A 24,841-nucleotide genomic window follows, 5' to 3' on the forward strand; every position below is an offset into this window, starting at 1 on the left:
AAATACGGTCACTATGCAGCTAAATCAAAATAATAGCATTGCTGCAAGACTACATAAAAACCTGTCATTATCATGTCGCCATTTAGAAAGTCCACCCGCTGTCTGCATTTAGATCGGGCCGTTTATCGTCTGGGTTTATATATTTGCCGCCCCCGCGCCGTCTCGGCCGTAGCGGCCATCGCCCAGGGCGAGGGCGGACGCAGCGCGGTGGCGGGCGCAGAGCTCAGCTTTCTCCACCCGCGCCTGAGGCAGAGCTGTGACCGGAGCTGTGGGCTACGAGCCGGGCTGCAGCAGCCTCAGAGGAATCTATCAGACACGGGCCGCTGCAAAACCCGGGCCCCGGCGACCGGCTGTGACTGTGATGGAAGGGGGAGGGGGGGGGGGCTGTGAGGGGAGGGGAGGAGGTAGGGCTGTGACTGAGCAGACTGAGCAGCAGACCGGCTGTGACTGTGAGGGGCGGTAGGGGGAGGGACTGTGACTGTGAGGGGGACTGTGTGTCGGGAAGGGGACTGTGACTGTGAGGGGTGATAGGAGGAGGAGGGGCTGTGACTGAGCAGACGTGACGTCGGGAGGGGGGGGGGGGGGGTCGCTGTGTGCTGGTTGTCGAGGGAGGAGTGAATGGGTACTGAGTATGCATGCGATTGTAGTGAGGGGAAGCTGCGTAGAAGTTTGGCAATATCACGTGGCTCGAGTTTGTTTTGGAGAGCGACGTGTAGATGTGTGAAACTGAACTGTAAAGATGTGTAGATGTTGCAGTAGAGTTGGACGGCCTGAACAGGTGCATGAGAGAGAGGGAGAACAAGAGAAATATCCAAGAGAAATAGATGAGTGAAAAAGGAGAAAAAGATAGGGAAAGAGAGAGAAAGGGGGAGAGAGCACGAGAGAAATGGAGGCAATGAATGACAATGCATGATAAAAAAGAAGAGAGTAAGAAAATTTAAGCTGAGTGGTGCATGTAAGCAGCTCGAGACTGTAGGCCAAAATTGCCTTAGGAAATGGCGTTTGAGCAGTTTCAGGGGTAACTGGCGATTCGAATGTTCTGTTGATAATATTGTTCTAGTCATGGCCCCTAATGGCTAATTATCTTTTGATACAAATTACAAAATGTTTTAGGTTAGCAGAGAAAACATGAAATATCCATTAATCATATATTTATTTACACCGTGAAAACATCAGTCCGGTCACCGAAAGTTTCTATATATTACAACAGTGCGATCCGCCAGGGCCCAGTCACTACGCCTGACGCCTGCAGACTAGATTTGAGGGCGGTCTCATACCACATTCCAGAAAGGCACATCGGGCACATCCAGAATTCATATCATGAGTCTTTCACGTTGGCGGTCGAACCTGTCTATTGTAAAATAACATGTACAATTCAATATAATTACGACATATGTATCAACTAATTTAACCATGGAAGTAGGAGTTCAAAAAGGTAAAAAAGACATAGATTTTCACCTCTACCTTTTCGAGCATACCTATTTTCAGCCACATTGTTGCAAAAACATCAACAACGCACACGTGTGAGCATTTTACAGTCAGCATTCGACAACGCGTTTCCCAAGTATAACCTTACCGCACATTTGTTCCACACCCATGCTTAGAAGCAACTCACGAAACACAGTGATTGCACCTAACGTGCCCGGAAAATAATGAAGCTGTGACACTTAGAGTAAGTCAGAGCGTCGCCGCTCTCCGAATATTTGCAATCGTATTCAAAAACAGTGTCTAGGCGAGGGCGAGTGCAAGACAGACCTTATAAATTGAACACCGCTGTTGTAGTTTCGTAAGTGCTAGCTAATATTACGTTCTCAAATACAAGTTTGGCCCTGTCAGCAGTCAGCACTTAAATATTCCAAATCACACCGGACATTTATTTACAACAGACGCCTCGGCATTACAGCCACACTGTCACAACACGAAGGCATGAAGACATTTGTGTCTTTCATTAGCTGGCTGGTAACGGTCTGTGCCGTCAGCTGGAAATGTTTTACGGAATGTGATTAGTGTTTTTCGTCTACGTTTTAGCATTATTTTCCATTAGAGGCATGCTATTGTAAAACGGAAAACGTGAGTCATAAAAACTCATTACATGCGACCGCTACGATAAGCAAGTAACAGTGCTATAGCTTAGCCTGAGTACACTTGACTGTTTTATGCGCAACTTTGATTCGCCTCAAAGAAGTAACAGACAATCTATCATAGCACTCTGTTCAATTCCTTTGCTTAACCACTCTTACATTTAAAGTGTAAGCGCACCATGAAGAAAAAGTTCAGCGGTGTCTTCAAAACTTTAACGAACACTGCTTTATCAAATAATTCACAATCCTAAGTACAACAAGAAGTAAACAAATTTTGGGAATTTATCAACATCATCGGTCAGTTGCAACTGACTGCCATATATAAACAACAGACTCTTGGTACTACAAGTACGTTTCTTTCGTCATGGAGTCTTTCTCCCTCCAGTCTCTGAACACATCACTCCTCTTTTCAAGATGCGCGCCTTTCCAGAGCATTGTCACCAGGACCTTTATGACATCTCGAACATCTTCCAGAGGGGCACCACGAGCTCTTGCAGTGAGCGGAGGACATTATATACAAAAGACACCACCACAAGTTCTGACGTGAGGTGAAGTAGCCTCACGAGTATCCGTTTCTCTTAACTCTTAGCTCACTACCTGCGGCCCATCTCCTCAGCACTGACTCTCCTCTTTACAGAGGTGTTATCCTCGGCGGGGTCACCGGTCACCACCACCGGCTCGGCGCGCGCCAGGCCCTGGGGCGGTGCCGAGGTGGCCCTCCGGTCCATCTCCTCGGCCTCCCGGGCGCTCATCCTCACCCCGTTCACCACCACCACGCTGGCGCTCTTCTGGATGTCCGCGGCGCTGGGGTTGTCCCGGCCGGCCGACCGCCGCTCCAGGGTGCTCAGGCTTTCCTCGATGCTCCGAACGGCCTCCTTGCGGGCGGTCCTGACGTCGGCGTCGCCTCCAGTATCCAGGCCGTCCAGCTTGAGGAGGCCGCGGGTCAGCATTTCGTCGAGGAACAGGTACTCCTTGTCCCCCCGGCAGCCGTTGAAGGATTCCAGGCGACGGTTCACCGGATCCAGGTCACTACGAATAGTGGCGATCTTACTGAGCGCTGTATCTTTGGCAGAGATGGGCTGCTGAGGCTTTGGCTGCTCTTGAGCCTGCTGCTGCTGCTGCGCCTGCTGCGATGTGCTCTGCTCCTGCTGCTGATTCTGCTGGCTGTGCGTCTGGCCTGGGTTCTGCTGTGTAGTCTGCCGTCGGGCTGCGTGGATTTCAGCAGCGCTCGGTTTGGGCGGTACGGGCGGCGGACGAGGGGCAGTGCTCTCGACTCCGCGGCCGAACGGCAGGTCCACGCTGCGAGTCGGCGATCCGAACATGCCGAAACTGGACGACTTGAACGGCCTGGCCCCGGGTGAGAAAGGCTTCGGTGACATATTCTGGTAGCTAGCCCTTCCTCCCGGACTCTGCGCCTCTCGCTGCTGCGATGCCAGCGCCTCATTCACTTTCAGCGGAGCGAACTTGGTCGCGCTCTTGCCGAGTGTGTTGACATTCTCCGCTGGAGTGACCACTGGACAGCTCTGTGCGCGAGCGTCACGCGGCTCACCTCCCTTAACGGACGTCTCCACACCAGCTCCATCAACGGTATCACGTCTCTCGTGCTTCCTCAGAGGCCGCTGCGGCGGCGGATCTTTGGATGCTTCCTCCTCATCGTCTCCCTCGAGGCGGATGGGTATGATGCGCTCCCGCGGCGCGCTGGATGACTGACCCGACGGCGGCGCACGGGTCTCTGGCTCGCCACAGCTGCCAGTGGAGCTCGTCTGCGAGTGCCGGTCCTCCTCGGAGGTGCACGAGGCGCCGTCCGAGGAGCGTCGCTCGCGCTGCAGCAGAGTGTCGCGGTTGAAGGGACGCGGAGCGAACAGGCCCGGCCGCGAGGCGTCGAAGCTGCCCAGCTTGGGACGAGCTCGGCCGGCAGGGTCGGCCATCAGCGGGTCCGGGGGCTGCCGGAGAGACAGAAAAACCGAGGTCAGAGCCACGCTGACGACTGGAGATGACACAAACCATTTAACGAGAACAAAGGACAGGACGTTAGGCTGTGCTGTCGATGACTTTGATAGTTGGTTGCTAATTTTCTGATGATTAAATCTGACGAGGATTTAATAGGCCTTAGCAAAACCATGCATAGTGGGTTGAAGATAACGTAGATGTTTCTTTATTGTCTGAACAGAATGATTTCTTCACACGGCCGAGCGACAAAATATTCTTAAAAAGGTGATCAACAACGGACTTTGCAATCAGGAGCCATTACTTACTGTAAAGCGGACGTGTTTGAACATATTTACAGCGGTAGGCGATAGCTGTAGCGGCCCAATCGTGTTTACAGAACAACTACTCTTCACAGCACACGGTTTCGTTTCAGGCTACCAAAGTAAATAGCCCACCATCAGAACACTCGCAAGTCACACGCTCACAGTTCAGTCCTTAGTTTCTGCTCATGAACACACAACCACACAAAACAACCACACTCAGTCCTGTCAACTCGGTCCTGTCAGAGCCCCTGGAAACTGCAAACTGCAGTATGCACGTTTATAGAGGACTGGCTTCGCATTGGATTCCGTCATTCAGCGCCCTGGGTGGACAGGACAGGAAGTCAGTCCGCCAGCTCGTGATAGCGCCTATCAGGATTGCGTTGTGCAGGGCGGACGGCAGACGCCGGGTCTCGCATTGGTCCGGATGTGCGAGCGCAGCGCGGTATCGCACAGCGTGACAATGCACGCTACAAAGGTGGATATGATCAAATAAGAACACTTGGCAAGATATTCAGTGAAGTGTGGCCGATAGTTTTACACAATTCTTAAGTTTCGTTCAATGTCATTGAAGGTTTCCTATTGAATCTCTTCGCCTAATCTATACCGACCTCTTCTCTTTCTTTCTTTCTTTCTTTCTTTCTTTCTTTCTTTCTTTCTTTCTTTCTTTCTTTCTTTCTTTCTTTCTTTCTTTCTTTCTTTCTTTCTTTCTTTCTTTCTTTCTTTCTTTCTCTCTCTCTCTCTCTCTCTCTCTCTCTCTCTCTCTCTCTCTCTCTCTCTCCTCTCTCTCTCTCTCTCTCTCTCTCTCTCTCTCTCTCTCTCTCTCTCTCCCTCTCCCTCTCCCATCCCTCTCCCTCTCCCTCTCCCTCTCCCTCTCCCTCTCCCTCTCCCTCTCCCATCCCTCTCCCTCTCCCATCCCTCTCCCTCTCCCATCCCTCTCCCTCTCTATCTCTCTATCTCCCGACACCCACTGTGATTCCATCTGTTCCGCGCCGTCTCAGCGAAAGCGCGACCTAGCATGTGGTTTTCTCCTCTGACGCGTCTGTATCAAATCAGTCAGTTATTGTTTCCACCCCTCACTGCCTCCAGACGCCATTGTGACTGTTCCGAGACGAAAATGGCGCAGGTAGCCATTCTGTTAAAGAGGTTCAGTTTATCAGCCGCTTTCTGCCGACGCGAGACGACCTTGACCGCTTGTTTCGAGGTCAGGTGGCGAGGCCGAAAGACAAAGCAGGTAAAGTGCTGTCGCCTGTTCGAATTGTGGATGTCGTGAGTGGTATATGGGATGTTTTTACTGGTTGGAAGACGTATTTTCAGGGCGTCTGGACACGCATATGGTCACGCTAATGGAATCGTGAAATACTGTTGAGATGCCACTTAAGATTTAGGCGGATCTTTCGTTACGTGAAGGTGATGACGTCTACTGGCAAACTGACTTCACAAATCTCAATAATATAGACTACAGCTTAATTCGGATCCAGAGGTAGGTAAAGGCTCTTCTGTGCAGGTTTACGCGGCAGACAGTCTCCTACTGTCATTTATTTATCATTCACTTGTCGGAGGCAGTGAATGCTAAAACATAAAAGTGATCCATGATGTTAGAGCTGCTGAAATCAGATGATGCTTTCAGCCATGCTTTCCAATAGTTTCTGTGCCATTTATTTGACTACTCAAACAGCCAAGAGATTTGGGATGCAAATTATAGTTCGATTAGCTGAAGATGGCTGAAGACAAGCTATGCATTCACTTTTACGTCAAGTCTAACTGAAAAATTGTAAGGAGGCTTGGAAACTAGCACTGACTTGCAATCAGCTTTGTAATGAACCTCTACAAATGTTGAAATCACGTCTCAGTGAATGCAATGCGACTAATGTGGAATGTCCCTTCCACGGGTAGCGTGACCGGTACGGCAAGATGATTTATCAATCGTCACGACGTTCACATTTCTAAACGCTGCCTTTCACAGATTGCTAGTCACATTAGATGAAATGTTCATCGACCTTTAGTTCCGCTCTCAACGTTTGTTCCTCCCCATTAGTTCTGCTTTCAAAGGTCACCGCCCTGTCGACACTGAAACCGTTGGCCAATGCGGTAATTTTTAAAATCTGCGTTTGATATCAGCCTAGTCATTTGACACGCCACCGAACTTCGGTCGCCGACATTGGTTATCCAATCGTTCGCCCACCCGCTCCGAGGCGCAGACGGTTACCCAACGGCCGCTCCAACCGACATTTCACAGCTGGATTCATCTGGATTTTAGCCCCGGGCACGACATTTAGCCCCAATTTGGGTTCGTTCATCTAGAGACTGCGATGCGTCGCCCACGTCAGGGCACTAACACCAGCGGAAGACTGCTCGTGGGGAAACGCGCCCGCGATAAAAAAAGAGACATTCAAGTTTGTTCAGCTGTTTTTGTCGGTGATTGACCTAAAACTATTTGTTCAGTTCCATCTAAGAATAAAGCTGACATAAAACTGCGCAGCAAAACAGCGTTGTGACAAAACCGGCGCAGATGTGAGGCGTGTCCAATTTCTGCGCGTGGGTCGAGCCCGTCATCTCTTCTGCTGCGTCATTAGCCGACCTCTCGCCTCTCGTCTCGACCATTTAATGACTCTGGCGACCAATTTGATGGCCGACCCGCTCCGTCACGTGACTTTTGGATTTGGCCAGGTCAGAGACGCTTAAAAAGCTCGTGCTGGGTTTGAAGCGTAACCCTGGGGCTTGATGTTTCTACAGATCAGGGCACGCGACTGAGACGTCCCGATCTCTCAGTTACAATACCAGTGCTCTTTCCCGACTTTTCGCTCATGCCTCTTTAACACGACCGTGGTTGTGTCTCTGAGTTTTGTCCCTCATCCTTACGGCTGTGGCCTGATCCCGTCCCCTGTCACATGACTCTTTCTCACATGATCCCGTCCCCTGTCCTCTCATTCTTCCTCAAGCAACAATAGCACTCCCTACACGCTTCTCACGCGACTCTGAGTCTGACCCCCTGCCACTCCTCTCACGCAAACTTGACTTGCATGGATTCTGCCGAAACACTGAACTTGAAGCATTAGTAGTTCGAGCTGCGTGTACGAAAAAGTTTCTGATGCAGGATGAAATGCATCTACATAGCTAGAAATTCAATGGAGATGAAGCTTCAATAATGGTATTGGATTGAGTTGGCATGTCGATGCATCGACGTCCGTAAAGCAGTACCTATATGAATGCCTGCATTTACCGACAGTTTCGAAAGATAAGCGATTTTTTATGTGGCACAAAATATTTTTCATTGGCAAGTAACTTTTGCCGCCAGTCGCAAGGCAGTCTTTTTTTATATTTTTTTTTTTCATACATCATTTATTACGACAAACCACATTTTACAAGATCTCATGTCACAAACGCACGACGTTCCAGCGCCCTCAAAAAGCTCCTGGCCGGGCTGTCTTCCGCTCACTCCGCACCAAACTAGCCAACACAATATAAACATCCATAACAAAATAGCATTTGCCTACGAGCTGACCTCATGGCCCCATACCGGACTGGACACCGGACCGATTCCTTCTACGCACCGGTCTCTCTCGCACGCGCTCTATGACTGACCACATACTCTTTAACCACAACGAAACAGTGACAAAAGCATGGATATAACAAATCATAAACCCAGAGATGAAGATCTAAACAACATAGTTAGCAGAAACACTGACACAATCGTCCGTAGTGCGTGGCGGCGACGGCGGCGCCGCCGGCGGCGGCAGCTGCCCGGCCGACCAGACGACGGGCGCGGCGGCGGCAGCGTACACGGGACCTTCATGCGGTCACCTGTTTAATCAAATATCGGGACTGCATGCCCTGCCCCGCCCAACAAACCGACGAAGCTCGCTGCACATGGCTGTAGTAGGCATTCCAATTTTATTTTGTGTTTCTGCGATATGTGTAGTGCGATATGTGTAGTGACTTTTGATTATTAGTCACCGATGATTTGTCGTCGGTGTCTGCCTTAGACTGCCTTACAGTCGCAAGGCAGTCTGTAAGTTCGCAATATTCCTTCTTTCTTTCAAAAGCACTCGCCTTCATCTCAAATGCTTATGAGTCATTGCCTGACTTAAGTGTCTTATCCTTTTGCTTATCTCCATGACGAAAACTCGGGGCGGTGACGTCTCCCTTATTCCGTGACGTCAAACGCGCCTAAGAAAGAGCACAAGCAAAGCACAGACAATGCACAGACAATGCACGCTGCTCGTGTGCACTAAAAGCTGTCTGCGGTCGGCTCACTGTCATGCCAGCGCTGTGTTTTAGCTGATCAAGCGAGCTCAGACGGGTGATACGGAGGTCAAGAGAGGCGGGATTTGAAGCTTCCAGGGACGGATAATCAGAGATGTGGGGTTCTTGGGTAACGCTGTTTGAAATTCGGTAGCGCACAGTCTAAATTTCTGCTGTTCATTTTTGCACTGCACCCAGCCTTATTGTGTTCGTAACACTCCGAAGTTGATCTGGAAAATGTTCATCTGCTAGTTGGTCAAGTCTGCGACTCCTTCCATGTAGGGCAGGTGCTAGGTCAGACAGCTCGAGTCTGGTAAGGCAGGATGATGGGGGGGGGGGGGGGGGGAGGGAAGCGGTCACTTGAACTAGGTTGGGCCGAGCCGCCGAGTTTTAAGTCATACGCTTCCTCTCCCATTGAGCAACGTTGGCTGTTGAGCCTCCGTCGCAGAGTAAGTACAACACAGTCTCTATATCGTTTGCGCCAACAGTCTGCGAAACCTGCGATTGCGAGACACAACAAGGCGTCTGTACCCGTGTCTGAGACATCTGGCCATATTTGAAATCCGCTGAAGTCACTCGCTGGTGTCGTTAATGTACCCGTTTTAGGATCGGTGAGTGGTGACTAGACCGGTGAGCTCAGTGGATAATCGCCAGGTAAATATGCACTCGCATCAGGAACAGTGTCGATCACATACTGGTTCTCCTGGATGAAGGAGGAAATAGCCTTGCCATTATTCTTGTTCGACGGGAATGGAAGACTGGGAAGATATAATCACATCCGAGACAGAGAGTGTGAGTTTGCTTCAAAAATTCGTACATGCTGCGCTGCCGTTTCACAACTACATCTGAGGTCCTGTTACCAGTAAAGCCAACTTCAGTGGATTGCATGTCTTAGTGTAATGTTCCCTACTGGCGATCAGCTTTGTTCTGCGAAATGTCACCTACATCATTCACCTTTGTCATACGGCTACTGAATGGTCGTTTCTGATCTATGACGTCACTAGGTCGCCGAGGACCGGCTGAGTCAAGGCTGAGCCACTGGCTCGGTTAGCTCAGTCCACCGCCTGTCTATTGGAGCCGGTCTTTGAAGGAACCACGCCGGCGCCCTCTGACCGGTTTTGGAGAAAAGGAACGCTGGCCGCTCGACAGTGTTAGTAATAATAATGTGCAAATTGGCCATAGGCATACGAGTTGGATAATGAGATGGCTATGTAATGTAGCAACTATAACTTTATGGTATGCACTCCCTACCTTTAGCAAGGGACTGTGCTTTTCAATCGTTCAGAAACCATTCATTGATTGCAATGTCAAATTTCACTTTCATTTCAATGCTCACTAATGCGAAATTGTCAATTTTGTTGCGTCACTCTCATTTTCGCTAGCGATTTCTCCAACCTCAACAAGAAGCTTTAGGTTTGATCTGATCATCATTTTTAGCAACGCGCTTATTTTTACTTTGTAACAGGCTAACATAAAAAATACGCACCGACGATTGCAGGTACCAGTTAAATATTTTAGTTGGTTTCATTTCATTCAAAGCTTCTCAAATCTCATTAGATATGCCTACTCATGTAGCCTCATTTTTTATAGATCCCATTCATTGCAACATGTCCACCCAGTCTGTCTTGATGGCCTAACAGCCTGAGCCACTGCCTCTCTAAAGTGACAACGCCCTCATTTATAAACACCCGCCAGGCCAGTTAGAGCTGCAACAGCCTCCAGCAAGCTCCAAGCTTCCTGCTGCCTTGCCTTCCCAGCCCCTCCTCGGCAACTCTGAGCTCCAAATTTGGCAGCGTCGACAACAATGACGGAGGGCGTGTCTCGGTCGCCGCTGTCAGGACATTTATGACGTCACAGGTTCAGTGGACAATGAATGACCGGGCGGGGTACATGGTGCTCCACGCCGCCGCCACGGGTAGGCCTCGCACCGAGTCGCAGTCGACGATTAGCGCTATCTATGATCTACTCGGCCAGTGCTGGCAGCCTGCAGTCGCGCCCGCTAAATAAGTCGATGGTCCTACCAAAGTGGCGGCGGCGACCGTCCCAGTGACGCACGTAGCCCAAACTGGGTACGTCGGGTGCCGCCAAGGCTGCGGTCAGGGCGCTGATCTCACTGAACCAAAGAGGCACTCCCCTCGGGTGGACCGTTTGGGCAGCGGAGCCTGACCTCAACACCGCGACCTCCAAGGATACAGAGGCATCTCTTTGACAGGCGGCTGCGATTTGGGGCCAAGGCCGTCATAGGAAAATTCGCAGCACTACAAAAAATGGCACCGATGTGGCTGAGTTAAATCTCATCCCATTAGCTGCTTCTGAACGGCATTGTGTACGATTTTCACGAGACTCGCCAAGCGCGTTGACGATTCCTTAGTGGCTCTTAGGGGGAGGACTTGGCTACGTCACCTGGGATTTTCCCGGTGCTGGCGCTAATTGGTGACCGCAGCTCTGCGGAAATGGCTCTCGCTGCGTTCAAACAGAGGTGTGCTGCGCGGACCAGCTCGCCAGAGGTGTTAGTGACGTCATCCGAGGAGAAATTCGGCGCGGCGAGCAGGAGCAGTACCGGTGAATGGCATGACGTCACTTTTACTTCGACCGAGAGACGAACGAAAGCCGCGCCAGCCCACTCGTGTCTCTGGAATTTCTCAAGGAAATGCTTTTATTGTCAGTCGCGTTCATGTGCTACGGTCGAAAAGTTCACTCATGCAAACATGACATTTAAAAAAGGCACAGGATGACATTTTCTAGCGTCAGCCCCAAGTGCAATGCACCTCAAAATCTATTCTCTTCATGATGCAGATATGATAAGGCATTTATCTTGGAGAGCCGCCATTGTGTGACCATAAGAGCCAGAGCCACCGTCTCTTTCGCCCTTCCCCCGCCATGGTAGGTCATTGGCCAGCGTCTCTCTTAACACCCATCACCCCCTCCCCTGCACGTCCACCCGCTGTGCACAGGTGCACCATTCACGGCCCGTTCACACTGTGCACCGGCCATTCACTGTGCACCGGCTCCTCAGAGGACGCGATTTCTCGTGACCGCCGGTAGCTCGCCGTGAAAACGACCCGTGAGATGAGACTCGGCACTTTGGAGCTGTTCGTGAGATAAGAGTCCGGTCTGAGTCACAGCCTTGAGCAGATCTCTTCCGCCCTGGGCGAAAGCACAAAGGTGAAAATGGAAAACCGCGCCGGTGTGCGAGGGCGCACTGGCAGCTATGTCGCAATCCATCGTTTGGCGGTTTGACTGTGACGCAGTACGGAGCACGGAGAGGAGTCTACGGTGGAGAAGTGAGAGGCGGACGGTGAGCGGCGCAGTTCTCGGGATAACAGAGACAAACACTTCAATGCCGAGATATGATAGAGAGATTGACCAGCCGGCGACGACGAGGTCAGATAGATGCGTATTTATCCAGCTGGCAATAACTGTGATGAAATGAAGGACTCAATGAACTTTCTCATGGCCCGCAATGAAGTACGATTTTGAACTGATCGTCATCATTTTCTATGTGATTATTTACTATTTACTAGCATGTGGTTTGCTCTTTTCGATTGGTGATAAACGGAAGAATGCAGAATGCAGTGGTTGCAATTCGGCAAACCATTTAGTGTTGCAATTGTTATGGACACATTTATTTCGAGCGTGATGGGTCGAATACGTACCCAATAATCCACACCCAAACACCACCTTTATACGGCAGCCTCACAACGGCAGGCAGCTTGAGCTCACCAAGCAACACAAGACCACCAGCAAGTCACGTGCTCTCCTGCATACATCACCCCAGCCTGCCCGGTGACTGGCTTGGCAGCAGGGAATCTCTACTGGTCGCCAGCTACTCTCCATGCAGTGGTGGGACCTCCTCCCAGGACCCTGTCACCTTTGTGATGACCAGGTTCATTGTCATTCACACCCAAAAGACACAGTTGGCAACGCCTCGGAAGGTCGGGTGATGGTTTGAACCGAGCGACAGCCATCAGCTGTTCAGGGAACTGTTGCCATGACAACTTCTGAGCGGGAAGACCGGGTAAGTGTAAATATGCATGACGAACACGACAGGGGCGCTTTGAGTAACAAGAATGGTTTGAAAGCCTGTGTACTGTGTAGTGTAGCTTACTTTGATAGTGGCTACACTACACACGGAAGCAGAAGAGACGTTACTACGCGCCTGGTATAATCACGCATGCCGATGAACGCCCTGCAAATGAACTGCATCGACTATTCCTCGAAATCAAGTAAATACCTTTTACAGGCGCATTTCGTTCAGGTGACTAACGCCTCCCGGTGGGCGTCAGTTTTGGTCTCAGCCGAGTCTATACGACCCCTGTGCTCACTGCAGCGGTAAAGTCGCTATACACCGCCTCCACTAGCCCACGAGCGGACCTCATTCGGTCATGGAGGACCGTGACTGGGGTGGAGCCCGCATCATCACCCACAGCATCATCAGCTTCTCCACACAGCATAAACTCCTCCTCGCACTGCAGGGCGCCCACTGAAACTCAACTCCCAGAGAAAACCGGACGCAGACCCTACCTATGAAACTCTACCCTTGATACTACACCAGACCCTCGTCCGGTCGCCAGCACCGGACGGAGTGGTGCGTCGTCAGCAACCGAGCACCGGACGCCCTCCGGTGCTCGAGTCCAGTTTGGGGGAGCACGCCGGGCCCAGGCACGCTCCTCGCCACCGAATAAGGCACGCCGGCCGGCGGACGATTTTACGGCGCCGACCGCGCAGCACTGAGTCGAGCGAGCGAGCCCTTCTGGCCTTGGCTGGCCGAGTGAGTCAGTCGACGCATAAATCCGAGTATAGTCGGTGAGGCTGGGAGATGGTGCGGTGCGGGGATGAGCGATCGGGTGAGTCAGAGCCCGCAGGCAGCCTCCAAACGGGCCAGTGAGCCGGGCAAAACGGTTCTGGGAGACTGGCCCGACCGGCCCGGGCTGCATACGATTACAGCTCGACCCAGCAGCGTCCTGACGAACTGTGAGATATCAGTGTGAAACTGAGCTGAGAAAAGCTTCACTTCTTCTCAATACTTTTGAAAGTAAGTTTACATATAAGCCTTTCTACCAAAAATACCTCGCGATGTTTTCGCCCGGGGCTCAACTCAGCAGCTCACCGAGCCGGGGCGAACCAACCAAACAAGACCGGAGCGCACGTCTCACTCGTACACGCCAATCACAAAACGAACCGATCCAGAGAACCCGAGGGAAAAACCGGCGTCCTTGCTGCCGCCGCGTGCTATCACGATCTCCCGCAGGCAGTGCGGGTTCTGAAGCAATCACACTCGTTCGGCTCACGCAGGGACACTCAAACAAGATCGAGCCGCCGCACCATGGAGAAACCCAACTGCCTCGAGCACAGGGAGCTAAAGATCAGGAACACGATCTCCGAAATCGATGAGCAGAGTGCCGGTGTCACCTATAGTAGTCGCTGCGCTAAGTGATAAATGGATTCTTGGACGACGGCTTTGGGTTATTTTTGCCGCTTGGCTGGGTACGAACGACCCTGTGAGTTATGCTGAGGGAGAGGTCCGGGGAGTTTCACCTCCAGAAGCAGCGACCTGTGACGACAGTGACCCGAGGGCGAAAAAGTCGTGATTTCACGCAGCACTGCAACATTGGAAAGTGCTGCATGGCAAGAGAGGCGTATCTCTAACGCATTCAAGCAGATCAAAAAGAAAGAGGCTATAAGAGGGATGCATGTTTTTTTATTTCAGCTCTCCATGCATAGATTTTGCCGCCATCGCACTTTCCTCATGGGTGCGTTCAAATCGAGAAACCTCAAAGTGCCCTCAAAATTCATTATTGGACTTCCGCAGTCAAAGGTCATATGCCAACAAGCGCAATATCACTGCGTACCTTTACCTTTACATGTCCAACAGTTGCAATAAAGCTATCATCTGTGGGGCCCAACCGAATGGATGCCTGCATCATCGCGTAAACATATCCTCTCCAGCGGCGACTGAGTGGTGGTGGCCGCGACCCTTTGACACCAGAACAGAGGGGTCGGGCCCAGACCTTGGAGTGTCTCAGCTCGCAGTACCCGTCACGGTTAGCGGGTGACCGGGACAGTGGGGAGTGCCGGGACCAGTTGGCACGCGCGCAACATCGTGCAACAGAGGAGGCAGTTGACGGCAGATGGGTCTGAAGTTGGGTTTCGGTGTTCGATTCAAACTAGTTTGGTTTGGCTCTCGAGCTAACAAGCTGAAAACGGCCCCACTTAGAAAGCATGTTTGTCCCGTCGTGAAAGTTGAGGTGGTAAAATAATTATCATTCGTGGAGAGTAGAGTCACGTTGATGACGAGAGTTTCGGTATTTTCCTAGGACAACCGCCCTAATCCAGCGGCTAGGGAGACCAGAGAATGGCACGTTGGACGGTTATGCGCCCGTTTCGTAATCGCTTTACATTTAAATATTTCTGTCGAAACCTGTTTCACTTTGAAACTCTAGGAAAATATAAACACGTACGAACTACGAAACTTGTTCGTTGTGACAGCGCGATCCATGACGCCGGTCTGAGAGCGAGCATGCTAAACATTCTCACTCGACCTCCGATCTCACACACAAATCACGGGGCTGGAGCGTCTCGCTGTAATTTACACGACCTCACGAGTCACGACAACGAATCAAGGCCCGGTGACGCTGCGTTCTGGGACGATGTATTCTCAGAATACGTCATAACACACCTTGACAACAGTTGGTCTGTGGCAGGCGTGTGGCGGGCCAGGGGTCAGCTGCCACGGCGACCTGTTGGCGCGGTCAAGGCTGAGGAGCCGGCCCCTTGACTCGGCCGCTCAAGGCTGGGGATATGTCTGGGATGTTTCGGTCACAGTGTGAAGTGACCCACGGGTTGAGGTTAATGATGACGCGACGTATGATAGAAATAGGATGCACAACTGGCCGTGTGTTAGGCGCCGGGTATGGGTCGCGGGTCTATGGTGGTTGAACAAGACTGCATGGACAGTGACCCTGGTAGTAAATAAATAACTAGTTCCATAAACAAACGGATTCAATCTGTCAGTAGAAAACGAAATTCAGGGATAACATTTGCCAATCTCCACAAATTGTACTTCTTCGGCGCATCGTGATCCGAATGCAGAAGTGTACATCAACATTGTGTTATTGACACCCATGCACGGGGCCCGACACATTTCGTGCGCATTTCTATGGAGCTTCAGTGAACCGGAAACCAATCGTACCCAAAATTCGTATCTTCTGCGCCATATTTGATCCAACCGAATATAAATAGGTATACGTCGCAAGCGTATAGCGTGCACGAAAAGGTAATTTTCTTTGCTGACGTCACCACCAACCTCTTGAGACTGAACTCAGGGACCTTCTGTCACGAAAACATCCATTTTAGTTCCTAACGTTCCCGAAAAAAATCAACAAATCCCGGGCCAGTCCACTGAACATTCACGACCTCATTGCACCTGTAATCAGCATGTCACGTGCCAGTAAAGCGTCCCGAAAACCCTAATCGGTCTCGATCGGAGCATCGCCGTAGCGTGATCAACGAGACAAACACCGCCATGGAGGCATGATGACCCCGTGATTGGGACACGCGTGTTACCTTTTGTCGCGCGCTGTTTGTGACCTTCGCCCGCCGCAGGGCACGCGCTCCAATGACGTCACACAGATGACATCACCAGTCCGCTTTCCAAACAGAGGCTGGGAGAGTTGTGTTTGCACGCGAAGCTCTCAGCCTCTCCCGCGATAGCTGAGGTGACACGACCAACTGACGAGCGGGATCCGCGGCGATGCCATGGTTGAACGGCCCACACAGCCAGCCATACAAAAGAACCCGGGCTATGATTGATGAGGCAAAATCGGCTCTCGCTTTTTGTCGCCGTAATTGGTCCGAGAAATCGGCGCAGGATGCATGCGCGATTTCGCTATTGGCTTTGTAGGTGCGTAACCGCTATCCACATTTAGCCTCGTAGGCATTGAATTTTCCGGTATTGGAAATCTTATTCACAAATATTGAATAAAAAAATCACTAGGTATAAATTTCGATTTTTTCCGCGGTCGCCATTTTTTATAATTATTATTAATAGCCAGTATCCGGCTCTTCATCAAAAAAGTCAGCCCAGACGTGCGTGCCACTCTCGAAGCTCTGGATCCATCCCGTGCCGACCACAGCCGCCCGGTGCGGCGCCAGCGCGTGCGTCGGGCCGCGGCATTGGGGCGCCGGGCCGCATCACAATGAGCAGCTCCGAGACGACGGCTTCCAAATACGGCGGCGGCGGCGCCGGCCCCGGCCGGACCACTGAATCACTGGTCCGCGCGAGCCCGCCGCCGCCGCCGCACCGCCGCCGCCGCCGGGCGCCGGGCGCGCAGCTGGGTACGCCGCGCAGCTGCAGCTGCAGCGGCTGAGCCAGCTGTCGTGCCAGAGCTTCTGCAAGCTCCACTGAGCAGCGGAGGCAGCACGAAATCAACGGCAGGTGCACTGGAAGCTCAGGTACCGAGAAAGCTACCTCTGAGAAATGCAGGTTTCTTTCCGCGTTTGAGGTGAACCTTGGCAATGTCACGCGGAAATAAACCGCTGCGGTGAATCAGTCACATGTCATATGGAAATACTTTGATCTTTTACTGATTTAGGTGCATGCGAAACACAGATGAATGCAAACTATCTACCTACGCAATAGGCCTGCCATTTTTACATAGCTTGTCTGAGCAAAATGTCGAATATTTTTAACGACCTCGGGTACAAGTCCAACCAGTCGTGGCCTGTAGGTGGAACGCCATCCGATGATGGGCCGCTGAATTCATAAAATTCATGATGCAGGATAGGTACGACCAAATCGGAGGACATTCGAAACGGCAGACGGATCAAGACCGGATCCGCGACCTATTCTGGAAATGTTTGACCTTGCTAAGAGTGGGGTTATAGTCAGATCCGCATTCGACCGATAGATTCAGCCATATCGGTATATTCGCATTTTAATAGCGGCTGGGTCAGAAAAGTAACATTTTTTATCTGGATGCTTGTTGAAGTCAAAACTTTTATCAATATTCAGATAGGTATACTATAATTTATGATCTTACTCGATATTATACTAGATCTTACTAGATCTTATTCTGATCTATACTATATCTTATGTTATATTTCTCTCTCCGCCCATAGCCCGGCCTAATCTACTCGTAGAGTCCCGGCTTGCCCGATTTTCACGGCCCTGTCCCACTCCCGCCAATTCTCACCGATCGGCCAGTCTCCCGCCAATTCCCACTGCCCGGCTAGACTCCCGCCAATGTTCTCAGCTCGGGCAGAGTGTAACGGTGAAGCCCACAGAGTCTCAGGATGTGGGCCACTGGCGTCAAACCGTAAACCGTCGTGGTAAAATATTGACCGCGGCGGTGGGTGCAGGAGACAACTCGGGGAAACCCTAGCAGCTTCTCCCAATGCTCTTGTAAATATTTAAGTAATATGTCACAGAAGCTGATAGTGAATTCGATAGCAAAAAGGGATCATCACAGTCGGTACCTAGGTATATAGAAACGCATTTTGCGTACTTTCCATTATAAAAATAATAGATATGTATTTAGGTATCTGGCCGAAAACCACTATTTTTTAGTATAATTATGACCGTAGGAAACATAAGCCTTGCTGGAAATGGAACACTAGTGAACCGGCTAACCAATAATGACATCATATCATCAAGAGGACCTTCACCTACCTATCTGAAACAAGTGTCATTTTTTACCTTTCAGTCATCACAGCGCCTTCAGCCTTTTTTACCTCTCCTGCATCCTCCTTTCTTTCTCTTACTCTCTCTCTCTCTCTCTCTCCTCTCTCTCTCTCTCTCTCTCTCTCTCTCTCTCTCTCTCTCTCTCTTCCTTTTTCTCTCCCTCTTTTAACTTTTTTCTCCAGAAAATCGCTCAGTTCGTGACCTCGTGACAAATGCGGCGCACTCGGCGCCCGACCGCGGTGAGTGTGACGCGCCGCGTTAATTGACCGCGGCGTTACTGGCGCACGGCGCGCCAGGTGCGACGTAAGCGGCGCATGGCGCGGCATGACTGTGTGCAGCGGGCCACGACAGCGGACCGACCGCAGACAGTTCAGCCACAGGTCTGGCAGTGTGGCTCTGCGGGGCAGTTTGGGACCGGCGTTTGCTACTGGTTCACGACCTGAGAAACATCTGCCTGAAGGCGACTAACATAGACGGCTGAGATATGAGAGAAGCTCTTTCAGTCTGCCACTCAGCGCTGCTGAAGAAAGTGGTGGAAAATGGTCAGTAATCGGTTGAATTTAAATTCAGCCAATATTGTTTTCGAACTACGTGATTGAAGGTCGCATTCGGTCGATCTGTGTGCAGTCCAGCCTACTTCTCAATGCTTATCTTGAGCCTATATACGGCCTTGATCTTGAATCACAGATAACAGTAGTACTTGAGCCACATATACCTAACAGTACTACTGTTATCTGTGCTTGAGCTAATGCAGATAGAATTGCATCTAAAGTGAAGCTGGAGGCTTATGATGCTCAAAATCACCCTGTTGATGAGATATTATGTCTATTTTAAGATTATCATTCAACAACGAACATGGGAATTGGAAGAAGTTCGGTACTACAGGGTTTCTGTCACCCTTTCATATTGTCAATACTCAATAGTGAATGTTGCCACTATTTTTGTTCCGAACAAGAAGTTATCCGTTTTATTAAATGCATGATTGGTATCTAAAAGCTCAGTTCTGTGATGAAATATCAGCTGACGGCGGTTTGATGACGTATGTGGCACCACCCTGCCAAATAAGGCGCCTCGGTCGGCAGACGATGAATTGGCCATGGAGGTGGGGAGGACGGGGGGAGGTAGGCTTCAGACAGGTGTATAGATGAACCTTGACGTGCGTACAGGGGTGAAGATAGAGGGCGGAGAAAGACAAGCTGTAAATGAAGGAAATTAGACAGAATGGGAGAAGGTTGGAGGTAAAGCGGTTGAGGATAAATAAGTGAACTATCAGAAAGGCCCGATCAATATACAGAAAAATAGGTAATGTGAGAGACGTCTTAACTTTTTAGTAGCTTACGTAACGACTGGCCCTTCCCTTTTTTCGGACCCTCAACGGCGAACTTATGTCAACGATTTCATAACTGTTGTAATTGCCTCCTTCTATTCCATTTGAATGCATATCTCAGATAGAACTTATGATTCCAGCATGCCAACTGCCAAGTATACCTCATTGGTTGAAATATATATAAATGAAACGCAGCATCAATAGGAATATTCAGCGACTAACAGGAAATACCTTTGTTGCCCTCGAATGACGAAAAATATAAAACTTAGGGAAAAGCATAAAACATAAGGAAAACCACACTGAAATATTTGTAGGTGCCTCTCTGTAGGTGCCCCTCCTATACATAAAACGCTTGCCCCCAACGCTATATGACCAGCATCGAAAGGAGCTGTTTCATGTCCGGAGACTTAGTATCGTTTTGATCTCTCTCTCTCTCTCTCTCTCTCTCTCTCTCCTCTCTCTCTCTCTCTCTCTCTCTCTCTCTCTCTCTCTCTCTCTCTCTCTCTCTCTCTCTCTCTCTCTCTCTCTCTCTCTCTCTCTCCCTCTCCCTCTCCCTCTCCCTCTCCCTCTCCCTCTCCCTCTCCTCTCCCTATCTTTCTCTCGCCCTCATTTCTCTCTCTTCTTCATCCCTGTCTCTGTCTCTGTCTGTAGCTCTGTCTCTATCTCTGTCTCTGTCTCCTTCCACACTATTATCATATGAGCTCTTTGGGCCTACCGTAGCACCGAGGCTATTAGCACCGAGGCTATTAGCACCGAGGCTATTAGCTAAAAACGTCACCGGCGCGGCAGCGGGAAGCGAATGGAGGTGTCAGAGAGAGAAGACTAGCCACGGGAGAGATGCAAATCAGACAGAGCACGGGACAGGTGCGTGCCAGTGAAATTGGCAAACCACCAGGAGGGAGATGAGGCTCAGGTCTCTGCAGTCGTAGCTAATTCCTTTTCGGAGTCAAATTAAACGGGATGAAGGCATTTAAACTGTTACGTATGGTCAAGCGGACTATAGGTAGACCATTTGTTTGTGTTTCAATTTTTTGGCCATGTGTTCAAATCTCATAAAAAGATAACAATGCAAGGTGAAATGAAATAAGGAAGAACTTTGCGTCACAGTTTTTTATCTATCTAATACACACGCTCAAGCATTCAGGCATTTCTTTTACCGTCCACTCAAACTTTCGTCTCATATCGTCTCACTTAGGCCTATTATCACTCATCACATACACACGTTCTTATATGTCAGACTTCTCTCACACATGTCTCCTCAGACATTTCTCACAGCCCAGACATCTCTCACACGTTTCTCACTCACCGTAAAGCCAGCAGTGTGATGGAAGCCCCAGCGATGCGGTTCCGTCTCGAAAAACATGCTGCCTTTCCTCAGTAGTCCACCGACACAACCTCTTAGTCCCGCCGTCAGCGAGCGACTGGCTGGCCCGGCGGCGGTTCGGCGCGGTGCGGCGCGTCGCGTCACCTGAGTTTGGCTCTCCCTTCTCCGCTTCCCCCGCCCCACGGTTCGTCGGAAGGTCATCTCAGGCTCAAAAGAAACGATATATACCATTCGAAAGCTGACGGTGAGCTGAATCCAAAAATGTAATTTTTATCAAAATCGATCGATGGCCTTTTTTGAAAATTGCGTTTTTGTAAAAACTCAATAATCTTTTATTCAACGGGCTGTCCTGGACATTCTTGAAAACATAAACATGTATTTTGAGTTCCAGTGAAAGCTGAATGCCAAAAGAACAATATTTAGCGAAGCAACATTTCCAAACATTAATATGCGTCTCCCACAGCCGAAAATAAGGCGCAATCACACAGCTCAGTGTCACGATGGACCAAAGTCAGCCACACAGAAGCGTGAAATGACCCTTATCGACTCGCAGACCCGGCGCTCTAGGCCCGCCTGACCGGCCACGGAAAGAACGTTCGGCTCTCGTTCTACTAAACAAATGTCATATTTGTCAGTTTAACTGTCCACATCGCTATTAAAGTTATTCAGGATACCTGTGAAGAAAATTCATTGTTCTGTCATCCTCACATCATGCATTAATTTGCATTTGTTCATGTCTACTTTGCTCAATTGAGCTTGGTATCATGCCCATATAAGGAAAATTGGCCGCGCTGAAATGTCAGAGGCTGCACCGGCCTCAGCTCGGGTGGAGTGGGGGTAGCGCCCGGCGGGGCAGGGTAACCTTTGACCGGTCGCACGGCCGAGCAGCTGTCACCAGTACAGCCTCTGACAGTGAAACCCCGCTCACTTCCCCTGCGCGGGCACTGATCGCAGCTGGATGGAACAAAATATGCATAAGAAAAATGTAAATTAAAGCATGTTGTAAATCGAGCAGAACAATGAATTTTCTTCACAGGTATCCTGAATAACTTTAATAGCGATGTGGACAGTTAAACTGACAAATATGACATTTGTTTAGTAGATCGAGAGCCGAACGTTCTTTCCGTGACCGGTCAGGCGGGCCGAGAGCGCCGGGTCTGCGAGTCGATAAGGGTCATTTCACGCTTCTGTGTGGCTGACTTTGGTCCATCGTGACACTGAGCTATGTGATTGCGCCTTATTTTCGGCTGTGGGAGACGCATATTAACGTTTGGAAATATTGCTTCGCTAAATATTGTTCTTTTGGCGTTCAGCTTTCACTGGAACTCAAAAATACATGTTTATGTTTTCAAGAATGTCCGGGACAGCCCGTTGAATAAAAGATTATTAAGTTTTTACAAAAACGCAATTTTCAAAAAAGGCCATCGATCGATTTTTATAAAAAAATACATTTTTGGATTCAGCTCACCGTCAGCTTTCGAATGGTATATACCGTTTCTTTTGAGCCTGAGATGACCTTCCGACGAACCGTGGCCCCGCCCCGCCCCACAGCCGCTGCTACCGCGCAGAGAAGCCGTAGAGGAGGTGACCCCCGTTCAGGGGTGTAGGAGCCGTTCGGCTTCTACTGGTGGTGGCGGTATTAAATATAGACGCTGTGGAAACGGCAGTGTTTCCATATAGCAGAGCGCAACAGCTAGCGATGAGCAAAGGACACAGACATTTGACAAAATTCACACTGGACAAAAAAGGAAAACATTTAATGCCTTTTAGCTGCTTACACAACATATTTGTCAGTTATTGCAAAAATATGATTATTTTTACATTGACCTTGCCAGTGACGTCACACGTAGCATTACGGTCAATTGAATTCAATTACTTCTCAGAAAATATCTAACAGATATTTATAGGTCGTTTACAAATAAAAACGGCTTAGTAGTTTTGGAGAATAAATGGTGCGACCCACACCCACCCCTCTTCAATATGACTGTCAAGTTCTGGGAAATTATGCAAGAAAAAAAATAGTATAGGGGAACACTCAAAACATCGTCTCCCTGGTCAACATACTACCGACTTCAAGTATGATACAGGATACATGAGAGACAATACACTAAAGATGGAGTCGATTTGTTTATCCTGATGAATAACAACTGTGCTAAAGATATCGTTTTTCTTCTACGTCTGTTCAAAATATGTCCGTCAACAAGGTCAATCCATGCCAAAATGCCTGCCATATCAAATAATGACAGAAATATCTTACTTGTTTTCTTCTATCTCACAAGAACAAAACTGTTATCATATAGTTATGATATACATTTCATGCAAACAATACACCAAAGGGCAAAGACCCATTGTTCACTTGTTGAGCTCTTATGAAAGTTGGTCTACTTTCGACAAAACCAGAAATGTAAATGCAGAGATATCTAATTAACCGAAATTTACTGTGCTGTGCTTTACCTGAAATGATAAAGTTTGCTTATATCACACGCCTTGTAGCTTGGAAAATTATCTTGTTTTTCAGAAATCAGTATTTAACATAACTTTACTAACCCTTAATTTTAACCCTCGCCGGCCGAGGGGGGGGCGGGTGCCGCCCCCCCCCCCCATAGGTTTTTTTCGCGATAGCTCCGAACACGCTGGCGATAGAGCTGAAACTTGGCATACTTGATCTTTGATTCAAGCCGGAACTTTTGACAACAACCGCATTTTTGGGTCAGGTCAGGTCACTGACCTATGACGTTATAAGGGAACCTCTGCACGGTCTTCAGATGTCACAACTTCCCAACGCCCTCACTGCCAGAGGAGATGTCACAGGGAAATGAAACTTGCAGGATTTAGTATCCATTATGAGTCTCACAACTTGTATATCTCGGATTTTTCCTAAAGGTCATATGAGGTCAGGTCATTTTTGTGACCTCACCATTATAAGTCAATGGGAAAAAATGAAAACTGCTATTCTGGCGCCGGGAACGATCTCCAACTATCTCAAGCACACAGAATCGTGATTTGATGCACTCCTTGCAAGGTTAGATGCGTCATTTTCGCAATTGTGACCTTGCGTGACGTCATTTTTGACGTCATCAAGGTCATATTAGTTTTTCGTCAATAACTCTTGATCAAATTGAGCTAGCTAGTCGGGAAAGTCACCAATGGACTCAGGAAGACCTGCCGAATCGAATGATATGCGACATGACCTCTTTCAACCAACTTCGTGACCTGGGGTGCTGACCTGACCTTGACCTGAGGTCAACACCCTAAGTTGACCTGACCCAAACAAAAAGTATATCATTCGACGCGCCTGAGCGAGGCGAATACGATGCTGCCAAAATCGCGGCTCTGCGGCCGTTTTTTGCGAAGTTATTCACCAAAAACTGAACCGTACCCTGGGACACTTGACCTGACCTCAGAGGTCACCGGTTGACCTAGGACCTTAAAATTGGGTACCAATCTCTGCGTCTCGTAACGGCGCACACGCTCGTTTTTTCCGCGACGCGCTAGCTCCACCAGGGGCGAAACGGCGAGAGGGGGTCGTACCCGCCCCCCCCCCCCTCGGCCGGCGCGTATGTAGAAAACTAATAGGTCCGGCGAGGGTTAAATGGTCACGATCTAGAATTGCAGTTTGATGTAGCTACTAGCTACTAAAATCTCCTTATTTGGCAAAATATATTCGCCTTTCTTCAAAACTATAAGTTGCGAGCTCTTCCCGCAAAATTTTCTTGCGACCAAAATGGTACCTAGTAAATGTGCCTCGAAATGTATCACTTGTGCCTGGTTTCAACAATCAACATACAGCCTTAGTAGGATCTAACATTATTATGAACGTATTCTCTGGTCAGCTTCGTGTAATTGATGCCAATTTCGTGCTAAAATATGATGATGAGATATGGGAACCACTTTAGGAGACATTGAAAGTAGAAGACTGAGAGGTCATAGCCT

General features: G+C 49.5%; 1 protein-coding gene across 2 annotated transcripts; it reads right to left on the minus strand.

Annotated features, from left to right (window-relative positions):
- Positions 1-1,137: 1,137 nt before the first annotated feature.
- On the minus strand, positions 1,138-21,014 carry LOC122380406 (BAG domain-containing protein Samui-like). 2 transcript variants are annotated; one of them, XM_043363558.1, is made up of 2 exons: positions 20,891-21,014; positions 1,138-4,024 (listed from the first exon to the last, which is right to left on the minus strand). In XM_043363558.1, exons 1-2 carry the CDS (start codon positions 20,945-20,947, stop codon positions 2,675-2,677), a joined length of 1,407 nt encoding a protein of 468 aa, XP_043219493.1. In that variant the 5' UTR covers positions 20,948-21,014; the 3' UTR covers positions 1,138-2,674. The 2 variants fall into 2 exon arrangements, with proteins under 2 accessions (XP_043219493.1, XP_043219494.1); XM_043363559.1 differs by lacking the exon at positions 20,891-21,014 and adding an exon at positions 4,337-4,728.
- Between the last annotated feature and the right edge of the window lie 3,827 nt (positions 21,015-24,841).

The sequence above is a fragment of the Amphibalanus amphitrite genome, unplaced genomic scaffold, assembly GCF_019059575.1.
Source record: "Amphibalanus amphitrite isolate SeventyFive unplaced genomic scaffold, NRLGWU_Aamphi_draft 000097F_arrow, whole genome shotgun sequence".
NCBI classification, from domain to species: domain Eukaryota; kingdom Metazoa; phylum Arthropoda; class Thecostraca; order Balanomorpha; family Balanidae; genus Amphibalanus; species Amphibalanus amphitrite.